The sequence below is a fragment of the Anoplophora glabripennis genome, unplaced genomic scaffold (assembly GCF_000390285.2).
Source record: "Anoplophora glabripennis isolate ALB-LARVAE unplaced genomic scaffold, Agla_2.0 scaffold6, whole genome shotgun sequence".
Lineage (NCBI taxonomy): Eukaryota > Metazoa > Arthropoda > Insecta > Coleoptera > Cerambycidae > Anoplophora > Anoplophora glabripennis.
The window spans coordinates 712319-728045 of NW_019416749.1; the positions used below are offsets into that span (position 1 = coordinate 712319).

The window sequence follows — 15727 nt, forward strand, 5'->3', positions numbered from 1 at the left end:
GCGGCACACCACGGCTTGATCGAGCCTATTTCTGCTACTATAACATATATTGCCACTTACTATCATATTATTAGATTACTATTGTTTATTCACAAGGTATCACTTTAGAAATTACTCTGGGAAATAATAAAAACGCAAATAACAAACATATCAGTTATAATGGTTACAAAAAATGAGCAAACAAATGGCTTTTTATTTACAAAAATAAAACAGATTATACTAATTCAAAATATCATCGAAAATTATAACGTTATATTTATTTGATTTGCTTGAAAAACTAGAGTTCGATTTTGTTTCCTGGCATTTTGAAACTATAGCTAAACCGTTAGCACCTGCTAAACTATTAAGACGACTACTAATTTGCTTGCCCGTCGAAACAGCGCTCAAGCCTCCATAAGTACTGTATACTTGCACCCTATGGTATTCTGGTCTCTCATCCTTATTTATTAATCCACTCTGTAAATAAATGTGATATCAGTATAAAGGATGCCCTACAAGGAAGTGTCCCAAAATTCCCGCAAGATTTAAATTTTGAGCTACTTGTGCTAACGAAAAAAAAAGACAGCGTGACTCGTGACGTGACAGATGTCAGTTCAGGGTTATTAAAAATAGAGCGCTATGCGAAAGAACAACGCGTTTAGAGTATTGAGCATCATTTTAGAAATGATGAAGGTTTGACAGATACAGTTCGCAATTTTCATACAAAATATAGTCGGAATAGTGACTTAACTTCATCAACTGTGAAGAGATTAATTGAAAAAATCTGGGAGACTGGATCTTAAACAATGGTCGTCCTTCAACAAGTCTTTCAATACGAAACATCGAAGCAATTCGTGAGAATGTTGCTGAGAGTCTAGGAACGTCAATGCGTCACCGCGGTAAAGAATTGGGCATTTCGTGAAGCTCTCCACAGCGCATTCTCACTAAAAATTTGCATCTTCATGCTTACAAAGTTCAATTGACTGACCTGAAGCCTACTGATCACTCAGAGCGAAAAGAGTTCATTGAATGGATTATGAAACACGTGGATGATGATTTTTCGAACAAAACCATCAAACAAAACAGTTAATGGTGCTTTCTATCGCGACACGAGAATCCAGTATTTTGTGCATAAATTGCAAAATATGAATGTAGACGACATGTGGTTTCAACATGCCATACAGCCCGAGAAACAATTCGATTACTGCTATTTTAATATTACCTGATTTGAGCATTACTTACTATAGGTACTTGCACTACTGGAAATTGGTATATCCTGCTTCTTTCTATGTATCTAAGTAAGGGGACGACAAACAGTAAAGAAGTGACGCAACAAGACACTGGGTTTCCAGGCAAGGCAAAAACCATTCTGAATTGTCCTTTATACGAAAGAGTAGCGAATGTCGTAGGTTTTCTAAAAAAATAATAATAAAATTGTTACAACATTCATAGTAACCTTAAATTTTATTAAAGATTGGCCACTCCACATATTTTTTTTAATATTAATAATTATTCCTAAAAATAGCTAAAATGAATTTTTAATCAAAGTACAACTAACAAAAGTACGCAAAAAACATTAGCGAACTTTTTGTTTCCAAAATTATGTGGAGACAGCTTAGTTTGTGCTAAAAAATTGAGAAGAAGGAATCAAGTACGTTATGCAATACATCGAAAAAATCACAAAAAAGGTTAACATCTTGTGTCTTAAGGAGAAATGGGACAAATACAAATAATTTCTGCGAATCCCGTAAATATTATACAGGGTTTTTAAAAAGTTTGGAACCCCCTCTCTATCTCAGAAAATACTGCTCAAACAAAAAAATGATTAGGACAACAGTTGCAGGGTTTTGAGTGAGCAATCCAACGGTGACCTTGACCATGACTTTGAAGGTCATTTAGAGGTCAAATTGAAAATTTTAAATGAAACCGTATGCTTTTGACCCCCCGGAAATAGTAAGAGCGGAAAATTTTACGTTCGAATGTGACCTTGACCATGATCTTCAAGGTCATTTAGAGGTCAATCTGAAAATTTTTAATGGAACCGTATATTTTTGACCCCGGAAATGGAAAAAATTGACATTTTTCCGTTGGGATATGACCTTGACGTTCAAGGTCGTTTACAGGTCAAATCGATTTTTAATAAATGACCCGATATTCCTCGCTCTTTTCATTTCCGGGATCAAAAGTATACGGTTCCATTTAAAATTTTCAACTTGACCTCTAAATGACCTTGAAGGTCATGGTCAAGGTCATGGCCAAGGTCACCGTTGGATTGCCCACTCAAAACCCTGCAACTTTTGTTCTAATCATTTTTTTGTCTGAGCAGTATTTTCTGAGATAGAGGAGGGGGGGTTCCAAATTTTTTGAAAACCCTGTATATGAGTTTTGGGAATGTGAAAAAAACATGTTCCGAACAATTTCATTACTTTTATTTGTTAAAGCGGCTTTAGACGAGCAATAAGCAACCAGAAACCAAATGAGTGACATGTAATATGTATTTATTGCTACCAGTTTCTACCACCATCAAATATAATCAGTTCTGCATGCTAAAAACAGACCTATTATGGTTAACATAATCATATTTTTTCTTTTCTTTCCTCAATTTTGTAGCAGATGAAAATGTAATCAACAATAATCCTTTGCAACATTATCTAATAAAGCAAAAATATATATTTTTAACAATACTTAGTTACCCTGGTTTCATATTGACACGAGCAAAATGTATAATGGCATGGAAATCTTCCTCAAGCACTTGCTTCACAATGTCGTATTCACCCATCGATACTCCTCCAGTGGTTATAACGATATCACTCGTTGCGAACGCTTTTTCAAAAGCGAATTTAACACTGTCTGGACTGAAATAAAAACATAATATATGCAAGTATAGCATACTGCAAACTTCATAAAACTATTGGGCGCGAACATTTCAATTCTATTAAGCAACCTGTATTCTAAAATTTGTTCAAGATAAAAAAATTGTTCGATCAAACAGAAACTTTCAAACCCGCCCTGTTAGAGTGCACGTAACATTTTCAAGGACTTCGTAATTTTTTTGCCAAATATTTTACTTTAAAATGATTTTTAAGGGCTCTAGGTTAAAGTGTTAAAGCACTACTGGTACTTAAATTAATTAAAATATAACACAAATAAACTACTTACTATAAATCTCAGATGGAAATAGTAAAATATATAAAATAATAAATTTAGGAGCTGAGAAGATATTTTATTTTGTTTTTAAAGGTTGTCCCAAAAGTAACGCGGAATTTGAATTGTGCGCCATTTTCATTCCGAGGAGTCGGCAGCATTGTGCATGGTCACATGTTATAGTAAACACGTTGTGAAAGTTGTGAAAATTCATTACAAGTACGGAGAGTGTGTAGCTGAGACTGTACGCAAATTACGTGGAAATTTCGGTAGACGAATGAAACAACTGTGAAAAGATTAGTTGTGAAATTTGAACAAACAGGTTGAGTTGTAAACAATAAAAAAAATGCCGGCTTCATACTGATCGTTTAGCCGAAAATATTGCTCTACGGTGAGTGAGTGTGGCGGAAATTCCCGTAACCTCAGTGGGCCGTCGGTCACTGTAATTAAACATTTCAAAAAGCACAATGCAGCGGATTTTAACAAACAATCTACATCTGCATCCATTCAAGATTCAGCTAACCCAGGAATTGACACCAGACGACCATCATATTTAGCGACGAGGCGTATTTCCAGATTATGAGCATGTGAATAAGCAAAATTGTCGAATTTGGGGCAGAGACAATCCTCGGCCCATTCAAGATCGACCACTGTATACCCAAATAGTGACGGTGTGGTGTGGATTTTATGCTGGTGGGGTGATTGGTACGATTTTGTGAAAATGAGACTGGAAACGCAGTGATGGAGAATGATATCGAGAGATACTATTGAACTTTTAGTGGCTTCATTTGGATGGCATGAATTTGGATGTCATGTGGTTCAAGCAGGATGGTGCCACTTGTCATACGGCACGTGGAACTATCCACTTGTTACAGCAGAAATGGACTCATCTCAGGTAAAAGTGAAGTGGCCACCGAGTACCAAGATCATGCGACTTTTTCTTGTGGGGATTCGTAAAGTTCAAAGTTTATTCTGCTCAAATGTATACTACTTCTGAATGAAAGACAGAAATTTGGAGAGTTATGAACGAAATGAGAGTATACTGATGAGAACTAACAAGTTCTATTGATCTATCGATTGTTTATTAGATATTGCGAGTATAATTCGATGCTGGACGGGGCTGTAATTCGCAAGGTAGTTGTTTTTCATAATGTCATAAGTTAAAATATCATTAATTGGTCACTTATTGGAAAAGGTAGAGTTTCTGGCGCCTATACCCTCTGCTTCATCCGTAAGTGGATACCTAAGCTTAAATAGTTACACAATTTCACACATCGACATAATTTAAAAAAAGCCGTAACCATGAATTATGTGTGTATTTTTATTTGTACTTTTTGTAGGTACCTTCCTTCAAACGCTATGCTAAATGTTTTTGCATAAGAATTGCAGATGTAAACTGAACAATGATAAAACTTGCTTAGTAATATGCCTATCATTTTAGGCCAATTATACTTACTCATCCTTTGCAATCCCGCAGTCGTTTGATTCATAGCTGTACCGTTTTAATAAATTCATTAGTGAGACTTTGTTACAATCTCGAATCTGCCCAGGTCTCAGTTCTTCATTAGGCGCTTTGAGCTCGTTTCCTGTTGAAATGATTCCAATAGATGCACGTCTGAAAAGTAAAATCAAGTTTTATAATAAAAATATTTGTTATAAGTGATTAATTTCATTTCATTCTCGCAGCAGAGCTGAATGTTCTGCAAGGGTATTAGCAGAAACGAACAGTAGTTGTATCCTAAATTATTTATGTTAATTGATAACTTACTTGAATACTTTTACTTTTGTTTTTCCCAACATTGCTAACACTCCTATATAGGCTACAGATATTCGCTGAAATTTAGGTAGTACCAATTCTCCCGCTGCTATATCACTACCAATTTCCCTAAGAAAGCAAATACATCTTATTTGTACGGACTATACTATATAAACACAAAGTAAATGAAGATGACCATTTTCATTGAAGATTTAAAAAATTTAAATTCACAGTAATCTTAATTAATCAATCAATTCTAATAGTTCAAACATTTTCAAATGATTTAAAAGAACAAAACTCGATCTAAAATAATGTAATCAGTAGAACCAAATTTAAAAACAAGTATTTGCTTGCATGTGTTTGGAAAATATGTTGTAAATTCTCATTATTTTACCTTATGTCTTGGCCGACCTGGGGCTGGACGTTGATTCTAACTACTACCTCCTGCGATCCATCATCAGACTGTTCAACCAACGTTGTATCCTCTACCTGTACCACAGCATCTGCTCCTAAAGGAATTGGTGCTCCTGTAGATATCCTTATCACTTCTCCTTCTTTCAGACTATCTTCATAAGGCTAAAACAGATAAGTGCAATTCTGGAAACTCGCAAAATTGCAATATTGCTTACTGAATCTCCTGCAGCTGTAACATTCCTCACGATTCTATCGCCGACTCCATCAGCAGCTCTCACCGCATATCCGTCTTTGATTGAGGCTCGAAATGGTGGAACTGGTTCGTCAGCGTAGATGTCTTCAGCTAGTACTCTATTTGCAGCCTTGTCAAATTCCAATTCTTCCTTCTCTAAGCTCGCTTTGCATTCGGCCAGAATTATATTCAAAGCTGCTTCTACTTCCAACATGGGATAAGGAGATTTGCGGTTTCTGTTCGCAGTGTTATTCAGTTTCACCTTGTAAAACAATGACAATTATAAAACTTATCGCTTAATATTACAGATCATCCAGAATCTAAACCCGATTTAGTTTCAAACAAAAACTTTAAGCGATCAAAAATCTATGTACACGGTAAGTTACATTTCAATTCAATACTAGATAATCTTTGCTTCTACTTTAGTTTTCATTGCGGAAAAATGTGCCTTGATTTGACTAAGTCAATTATTTTTAGTCTCCCTTTTCTAAGTCACAACATATTACCAAATAAGTCATGTCCTAACTTAATTCATAAAGTAAAATTAATGTGAAGGTTAACAAAATAAACCTAACTAGGTCATTAGGATAAGTTATAAGAATATCAATTGGGGTTACTGTTTAATTGGTAGGGTTAAAAATATTAATTTATCTGATTAGTTAATAATAACATGTATCATACAGAATATAACGGTATTTCTGTCATTTAATTAAGATCTCTGTCTACCAACAAAAAATATAAATTCGTTTAGTTTTAGCGTTTCGTATACTCTATGGTTTTATTTGTGCTCTTTTAGTATGTGCTATTGTTAAATTCATGTTAAATGTTTACAATTACATTAACCTAAATGGTTGGTATGAACGAATTGATTCAAATGTTTATCAAGTAATCAACCAGAAGGAGCATTATTTTTTCCTTACATACCACGAATATTCCAATGAGATTCTTGAGGCTGGTTATATCAGTGACGTCAAGCATACCTAAACATTTACTAAGCTGCAGTCAATTTTATTGGAAAAAAACTTCATTTCATCTGGGATTACGATGTCTAGCAAATTCTTCTTGTCAAGAAAATGGTAGTCAAGTTTTCAGGTACAAAGCGTGCTAGAATTATTTTAAGTTTAGACGACGAATAGACATATTAATTACTTTCAGGAGCGAAATGTAAGATTAATGTTTTTTTCCTGTTATTAAATAAGAAAATGTCGTTTAATTGTCTTTTTCGGTATTGGTCGTTTAAAATTCTCAGAACTGATCTGGCGCATATTTTGTAACACCTAATCCAAATAATTTATAACGATGTCATGCCGTAAGGAATGAGAAATTTAAGGAAAATTAATGTGAAGTATATTATGAGCAGAACACCGATGTTGTTTGATCATTTTATTCATTCGTGACTTCGAGTTTTCAGTTATGATAAACAGGCGCTTTGATAGTAAGTTCATCATATCAATATTCTTTTAATGAATATTAGACATCGTCCTCTTAAGGAACACTTTCCCATAGACTGTATATTTAAATATCATTTTTACAAATACATAAACTACCACGGGTTTGTGGTGGCAGCTGTTCTCTTTTTAATACTTAGTGGGTGACCTCTGGCTATTACTTTTCTTTTCTTGCTACAGATTAGGTAAAAAAAAGAACTAATAACCAGGCATTATACACTGTCGACGTTTTGTCGTTTTTAGTACATCTTCAGGATGCTGCGGTTATTGCCATCATTGCCATTCAATCATTAAATCGTTCTTACTTTCATCACTGATTTACCTTGCTCCCGCTTGGTGGTTCCGAAGCGGCCATAGTACTTGCTTGATTAGACTGGGATTGTGTAGCTACAGTTACTTTAGGATTTTCCTGGATCCATTTGTGATGACTTGCTACCAACTCCATGTTATTCGTAAGAAGTGCAACCGCATGAGGGATGCAATCCTTGATGAATCCAAAACACTCGACAGCTGCTTTGGCACTACCCGGAAAATTTATTATTAAAGTCTTCGAGTTAATCCCACAGACGGCTCTTGAAAGCATAGCCTTATCGGTGATGGCTAAACTCTTGGAAACCATGGCGTAAGCGATGCCAGGTGCTTCTTTCTGTATGACTGCTCTTGTTGCTTCTGGAGTGACATCTCTCGGGGAAAATCCAGTACCACCTAGACCATCCAACAAAAATAACTAGCAATTTGGCGACTAATTTCAAATTAAATTTTATAAGTTCTAAATTGCCTTGGACCTTAACTTACCCACAGTGAAGATGACATTGCATCCATATTTTATCCACGACTCGAGGGTTTCCTTTATATCGTCTATTTCGTCAGGGACAATCTTCCTGAAAAACTTGCAAAGTGGAAAGTTCTTTTTAATCTCCAACTGAAGCAGGGGAGCAGCTGTATCATCTTTTTCATTTCGAGAACAGGTATCACTCACTGAAATTGAATTGTTATAATATAAATGGGGAGTATACATTAAATTCATTTAAAAATATCATTTCTTTTGCAAAATCTTCAGTCTTCCTTAAGATGGGAGGGAAAATAATTGGGCATCGGGTTACAGACATCTCTACTTATTTGGATAAAACGTTTTCTTTCTATTATAGGGATGTTCCTAAGAGTGTGCCATAGGTGTAACTTTTTAGACAAAAAATTAGTTGTCTAGCAATTAATAACAATATTCATTTTAACATGTTAGGATTATCTCCCTTACTATTAGTAAAAATATTAAAAAAACATGTTAGTTCTATAGGTGTGTAACCCAATGCTCAATTTTCTAGAAAAATCTAAAAATGTCCTACAAACTTTAATCTTAGATTGTTCATGTTTAGCAGATATTTCATTATAATTATTTTACAATTATAATATAAACGTGATAATTTTATCTGAAGTAAAATCCAAATAACTAATTAATGGGCTTACAAAAATATTAAGATATGATTAAAACGGTTAAATTGAGAAAATAATGCAATAGAATCATAAAAAGATTAAGTGGTTATCACACATACCTTTAGTGGCGTTTATTAACAGCTTCAACAGTTATTTTTGAGTTTGATATATAAAAATATGTATTTACTTTCGTGTTTTGCCATGAAAATTTATCCTGTAGTTTTTATTAGAAATTTTTATTTCAATTAATCAGGGTGAATTATTGTACTTTCATTGCCGTTTCTCATCATAATTAGAAATGATTGGTAATTAGGCAGCCATGTATTTACAAAAATTAATTATTATGGAAAACTTACCTGTTAAAATTCCAAAGGTTACGGATTCCATTACTAGAACAGAAAGGTACAAAATAATGAAATAACTTAACCATACAAGCTTATTGGTATCTTAATTAACAAACATTGTTCTTAAACTAGTAAACACAAAGATAAACTTCTTAACTTAATTATTTAATTTTAGTTGTTTTATTACATCTTTTGGTATTTATATTTTTTATGAAAACATAGACTTTACAGTATCAAGTTTTTAACATCATATGTTTGTTATTGATTTGTGAATATTTCACATTTTTTAAAATACTATAAAGTACACTAAGAGCCAGAACATAGCTATAATAATTTTATTAATGATTAGATTTGAGGTATTTCGAATAAAAACTGACTGCAATTTACAATTTGGTATTAGATATTAATTATTTCACTCTCTTTATCCATTGGCAATTTTTTCAAGTTGGTTTGACAACACCTCTTTTTAAACCAAAATACTGATGAGTCGTCCGAGAAATAGAAGTCCATCGCATATCAAATACGCTTTCGCACGATACCAGTCTATTTTTACTGTAGAAATTGACTATCTATTGACATTTATTAACCTATTTAATCATCTCATAACCACTAACCTGCGTGGGTTCCCAAATTGATACGATAAAGACAAGCAGCACTTCTGACAAACACTACTGATTGTAGCGGAGTGTAGCTAGGAATGAGTACAGACTACTAACGTTGCCACATTTTGTTTAATTAGAAATATAAACTTAATATAAGGAAACTGATTAATGTTTATACATACGTATTTAAAAGATAAATTAAATTGCCATATTTGTTATCTAATATTTATCCCGTTGTGTATTTAATATAATTATATATTTTGTCCTTTTCTCTTAAGAAAGAGTAGTTTGTTTTAGGGTTAAACTAAAGGATTGTGTAATATGAACATTTTGAATAGTATATTTTAAATATTTTTTCTAAAATTATGAACTCAATAATATGCAGGTGGGTGAATCAAATACAAATAGAATTTTTGTTTTAACATTCAGAGAAATTACCAAAACCTATAAAAGCAATATGTTCTACTAAAAAATTATTTTCCATGATCGCTCTCTAACAGACGATTTACATAAATCAACTGGCGACGCACTGATACAACCTACCACGCTAATTCCAGGTGTAAAGTGGCGGTTAACACAGCCCAGTGGCGGCGTGAAAAAAAAAATTATAACTCGATTATTTATTTGATTAAAAAACAAAGAACTTCAGGTTTGTATTCAGAGGAATACGTACCAACGCCCCAAAAAAACGGACCCCTGACCTAAAAGTTACACATTCTGTCAGCAACAATAAATGCTCCGTTACGTAATATGCACCTCATCATATCTTCTTTTGATTGAGGATTAATCTATAGTCTCTAAAACAGTGCTAAAACCTGTGTCCATGCAATGTACAAGTTTGAGAAGGATGTGAGGATTTAATCAGCATCAATTCAGGATAAGTGACATTGACAATAACATTCAGTCTAATGAAAAATATGTACTACATACAGGGTATCAAGCGTTTGCAAAAAGTACGGAGTAAATCCATTGAGTGAAATGACTGAGTACATTTTCACTCAATATTGAGCATTTCGATAATTTTACTCATTTGTGATTATATTTGAATTAAAACTGAGTACTTTCACTCAAATATATGTACCCGTTAAATAAATTCTCCAGATAAACACGTATTTGGTATATTGTACTTAAATCGGAGTAAATGTCCTCATTATTGAATGGCTCCATCCCATTCTATGGTTGTCGTGCGTTGACTTCGTCTATTCCCATCGTCCCCATTGTCATCTCGTGGCGTGGTGTGTAACGTATAGTGCTGGACAAGTATCCGTTTATCCGGTTATTTTGTGGACAATTGTATTTAAATGCAGTGGTTTACAACTATTAGAACAATAATATATGGAGTCTCGATTAATATTTGGTTAAATAAACGGATAGCTAGATTGTTATCTATACTTACTTATGCATATGTAATGTACAATACAGGTTATGGCAATCTATTCGTCCGATCAGTTAACCAATTCTTTTAATCGAGACCTAAAATGTCTCTAAAACAAATCTGTGTAGAAACTACTGTGGCGACTTAGTAGTTTATTACTTTAATATAATGGTATTTAAATTAAAATTTAAAGAGAACATAAACCAAGTTTGAGTAAAACACTAATAAATAATAGTTTAAATTTAGAGAAAAAGTCAACTCTTAATTGATTTTACATACTCAGAATAGAGTCAAAAGTTACTCACTTGATAGATAGCAGAATCTCTGATTTGAGTAAAATTCACTCACTTCTGTTGCAATAGTTTCACTCATATTTTAGTTGTACTCATACTAATGGAGTGAATATTTCACTCAATTGGGTGTGGACAGAATTGATATATTATTGAGTGAAATTGAGTGAAACTCCTTTTACAGTGCATTCTTAGAAAAATAATTTATATAAACGTATATCGTTTTTGAAATACACAGCTGACAATAAAAAGAAACATACTTTTATTCAAATATCTTTTAAAACATAAACTGATGAAACTTAAGCTAAATATTTAACCGCATTCGAATTGGTTTACAAATATATTGGGGGCACTACCACTAAGAATTCTAGAATTGTGAAAACAAAAAAGATGTCTTTTATTTTATTCTAAAATCGAGTCATTTTTTAGTTATATCTTCCAATTTAAAATAAGCATTCCTTGAATTAGTTTTGATCTGAACTTATATCATTGTGGTTGTATTTAAATGTACTGTAGGGTGAATTATATGTTGGTACACATAGATATCTAAACTCTATATTTGTCAAAGTATATAAAAATTGGGAAGAAATAAAATAAAATTTTGTATAATAGACAAATAATAAAATTTATATTTTAAATTGGTACAAATACTAATAGTTTTTTGTTTTGGAAACAAATTGAGACATCTGGCAACTCAGCATTCTTTAAGATGTTTCAAATCGACGTGTTGCCCACGTTTACTTGATGCAAACCATCTTAAAATGTTTAGTTTCCCGCCGATCGTCTGCCTATTAGCATGTTTAACTTGCGAACTAAAATATGTTAGGCTATAATTTTTTTATATTTTTGTTGCTGTTTATGTGTGTGGTATCTGTTGAGTGTAAAACTTGCCAATCAATGGACATTAGGAACGAGATCTCCGACTTGAATAAATTGAAAAACTGCTCCGAAATTGTGGGATATTTGAGAATTGTGTTGATGGAATTGGTGCAGGAACATGAGTTTGATAATTACGTGTTTCCGGAACTCACGAAGATCACAGGCTATCTGTTTTTCTACGATGTTTTCCACTTGACGTCGGTTGGGAAGTTGTTTCCAAATTTGATGGTCATCAGAGGGTACGAGCTGTTTACGGATTACTCGTTGGTCATTTACAACATGCCACATTTAAGAGAGGTAAAAAGAGGTCATTTTTAAGTTTATTGGTGAACCAGTGTCGAACAAGTTATTAAATAAATTCTTATTAAATTAATTTTTTTCTAACACGGTTTACATATACGGTTTACGGGGTACAAGAACAAGTAGTAAATAATCTTATTTTATATTATTATCCTCAAAATAGCCTTTTATAGACAAACAACCAAATTCAGTAATTGACACCTTGTCAATTACTGAATTTGGTACACTGGTAAAAATGCATTGTCGGTAGTAGTGTTAAAACGTACGAGCTTTTCACGGATTATTCATCGGTCATGCCACATTTAAAAGAGGTATAGTTAGTAAATATTTTCTTGTTATTTTAAAGGAATATATTTTAGACACATAAATCAAATGTATGTTTTATTTTTTAGTAGAAAGAACCCCCTGTGTAACTTTATAGAATTGTATAGAATTCTTACAGTGATATAAAATTTGATACTATAAGCTTAATGTGTTTAAAAGAGATTATTACTATTCTCAAGACCATTTTTTGTTGACAAAAATTACATAGGCCGACAAAATTTCAAAAAAGGAAAAACCAAAAAACAAAAAAAAACTCCCCAATCCCCCAAAGGTTTTGAAGAACCGAAACCCAAACCAAACCCAAAAATGAACCAACAACCCAAGGTTCCCAAAAAATCCAAACCAAAAGGTTAAAAAAAAAAATTTTTGCCTTAATCAAAGGTAAAAGAAAACAAGAAAAAATTTTTTTTTCTAAAAATTAATTACACCACTGAAAAGTAGAACCTTTACCCTTCAAAACCCTTCGTTCGATTTGAAAAAATGTTCATTTTTCGCCAAGATATAGTTAATTGAAAATTACTATTTTCTTACACTATGGCCAAATTAAGCAATATTTTAGGAAGCAGACATAACGTATTTTTATGCTTTTTGGGTCGCTGAATTCTAATCGAACCTCAATATTTTCCAATATCCTCACGTTTCTGAGATTTCCTAACCTAAAAGGTAAGGTGCACAAGTGTGCACGAGTTTCGGCTATACTAAGGTTATAAATCGTTGTACACCATAACCAGCAGGAGCTGAAGTTTCGAAAAGTCGTAAGTACGTCGTAACCAGCATCTTCTAAACCCACGACAAGTCAAACTCAAAATTTATACCCGAAGCACCCTGCAACCACATACTATTTCTTGTTGTAATTTTCAATTAACGATATCTTGGCGAAAAATGAATATTTTTTCAAATCGAAATAAGGGTTTTGAAGGGTAAAGATTCTACTTTCCAGTGGTCTAATTGATTTTTATATAAAAAAATTTATTCGCGATGTCATATAACCTTGTGTAAAAAACCGTGTTTTTTACACATTTAGGTTAGAATATCTCGAAAACCTAGGGTCAATTCTGAGGCCAGATTCGGATTTAGTGCATCAAAAACCTTTGAGGACGTATTGTCTGCCTTCTGGGTTTTTTCCTTGTTGGCCTGTGTTATTTTTGTTGGCCTGATTTGAAACAATTCAAAATTATGCGGAAAGTTCATTAGTATTTGAAAAACCGTAATTTATCGGAGGCTACGCAACACAAAATAATTTATCAAATTTACTAATATTAGCTAATCCAAACTGAATTTGAATGAATTTTTTTCAAACAATGTTACGAGTTAAATTTAAAAAATGAGTAAATCGCAAAATTTCCAGTGAAAATATTTTCGGCCCATAAATATTTTTAATTCGTTTTACTAAGTACACCACTTTTAGTTGATTTGTTACCCTTAGAAATAAATTTTCGGTACTCAGTAACCTTATTTCATTGTCAGAAGGTGACAGAGGCGACAAGAGACCGAGAGGACGGCGCAAAGTGGAAATGGCCGATTTAATGCCAAAGAATAATGTATACAACATTATTAACTACATGTTTTCTTCAAATTTCAGAAAATATGTTTTCCATGAATTATTAGATCTCTAGTTACATGTGCTTTAAAATATGAGTACATCTACGTTGCGGCTGGTGTAAACAGCGAGGATTCCGTGTTGCATGTACAGCTACAGCTTAAAATTTCGAATCTTTTTCTCGAAAGCTAGTTTCCATGCAGGCAAAATTAAAGCACTTTGTTGCCGACTAGATAATAAAAAATAAATCAGTGCTTCTGTAGAGAGTCTTCTCCGGTAAGATTTTTCGACAATTGACTTGGCATCACCGCACCTTTACCCAAACGAGAACACCACGAGTCATCCCACGAATAGAAGCGATCACGACCGATCGCGTTAACAAACAAACTTTCTCGTGTTATCGGTCTATTTTTACAGCACAAATTGAGTAGTTATTGACACTTATTAACCTATTTGATCACCTTATAACCACTAACCTGCGTGGGCTCCAAAATTGACACGGTAACGCAATCAAACGCTACAAAAAGAATATAAGAGTCAACCTCCACCAACACACGTATTCTACTGAATGTATTATCGCGTTGGAGGAACTTGGAACTCGAGTTTGGAATGACTGATGACGTTGCCATATCTTGTGAGAAGTATGATATTTTATTACTGCTATTTCCAAATTTGAAAGTTTGCGCATATGATCATATATTTTTTATGAAATTTGGTTTAAAAACATTTCAAAATGTTCAGAAAAATATATAGTTACAAAAATTAAAACTCAGGACCGATCTATGTGTGTTTAGTCACCTTTCTGTTTATTAATGTAATACCGAAGTAGTGGATATTTTTTATGAATTGCATCTAGATCGGGAACGTATTTTTAAATCAAATATTTCAGAAACATTGCAGCGTTTTCATGAAAGTGGAGGTGTTACAGATCGTCGAAAAAGTGGAAGACCAGTAAGTGTTACAAACGAAAAAAATTCTTTGAATGTCATGCTAGATGTGATGAAAAATGCAATGTCTACTACTTCGTCTTCTATCATATCCTATGATCATTAAAACTTTAAAACGCCCAGTTTATCTTAAATGTGCCATATTTGGGAGAAAATTATTCACACTAAATGTATTTTTGACATGATTGTGTTGTCATCAAGATACTCACTATTAGACAAAAGAACGACGCGGCATTATGAAGCTAGAAACTTTCAAAGGTAACTTGATGGACTATAAACTTGGAAAATGATTTTCAAAGTTCGTACCAAAACGGTTAAGTTTAGGTACATAATGTGCTATATGAATTCATTTAGAATATCGAGAAGAATTGAAATATGGAATAATATATAGAGCGTTTCATTATAGAAAAAGCAACTATGTTTCGTCATGGCTTTTCGACTGATCCTGTCTACTTAATTTATTTTTCTTTAATATTTTTTATTTAATATTTTCTTTTGTAATAGATAATTGACAACGAATCATAGCAAAACTTAGTTTATTACCATATTTTTGGTTACTATAATGGCATAAAAGTTAGACCATTATATCAGTTTAGGTTAAGAGTATTAATCTGTAATACTCAATTAATTGTAGTAAAAAATAAATTAATAATTGCGACAATTAATGAGAAAGTTAGTTTGATTATAATTAGATCTATACGTTTCCGATATTCTCTGGTGTG

At 32.9% G+C, this 15727-nt stretch overlaps 2 protein-coding genes across 3 annotated transcripts in view; one reads left to right on the forward strand and one right to left on the reverse strand.

Annotated features, from left to right (window-relative positions):
• Positions 1 to 145: 145 nt before the first annotated feature.
• LOC108911110 (gephyrin) lies at positions 146 to 14636 on the reverse strand. 2 transcript variants are annotated; one of them, XM_018715949.2, is made up of 11 exons: positions 14535 to 14636; positions 8761 to 8793; positions 7769 to 7951; positions 7296 to 7678; positions 5509 to 5787; positions 5274 to 5455; positions 4892 to 5008; positions 4580 to 4738; positions 2673 to 2834; positions 1222 to 1393; positions 146 to 456 (listed from the first exon to the last, which is right to left on the reverse strand). In XM_018715949.2, the coding sequence occupies exons 2-11, from the start codon at positions 8789 to 8791 to the stop codon at positions 220 to 222; spliced, it is 1905 nt and encodes a 634-aa protein (XP_018571465.1). In that variant the 5' UTR covers positions 8792 to 8793; positions 14535 to 14636; the 3' UTR covers positions 146 to 219. The 2 variants fall into 2 exon arrangements, with proteins under 2 accessions (XP_018571465.1, XP_018571470.1); XM_018715954.1 differs by lacking the exon at positions 14535 to 14636 and adding an exon at positions 9363 to 9448.
• The window catches only part of LOC108911096 (insulin-like peptide receptor), a 139434-nt gene continuing 135516 nt past the window's right edge, over positions 11810 to 15727 (forward strand). Inside the window, exon 1 of the mRNA XM_018715939.2 lies at positions 11810 to 12191. Within this exon, the coding sequence (XP_018571455.1) occupies positions 11835 to 12191 (357 nt within the window). The 5' untranslated portion in view covers positions 11810 to 11834. The remainder of the gene's footprint in view (positions 12192 to 15727) is intronic.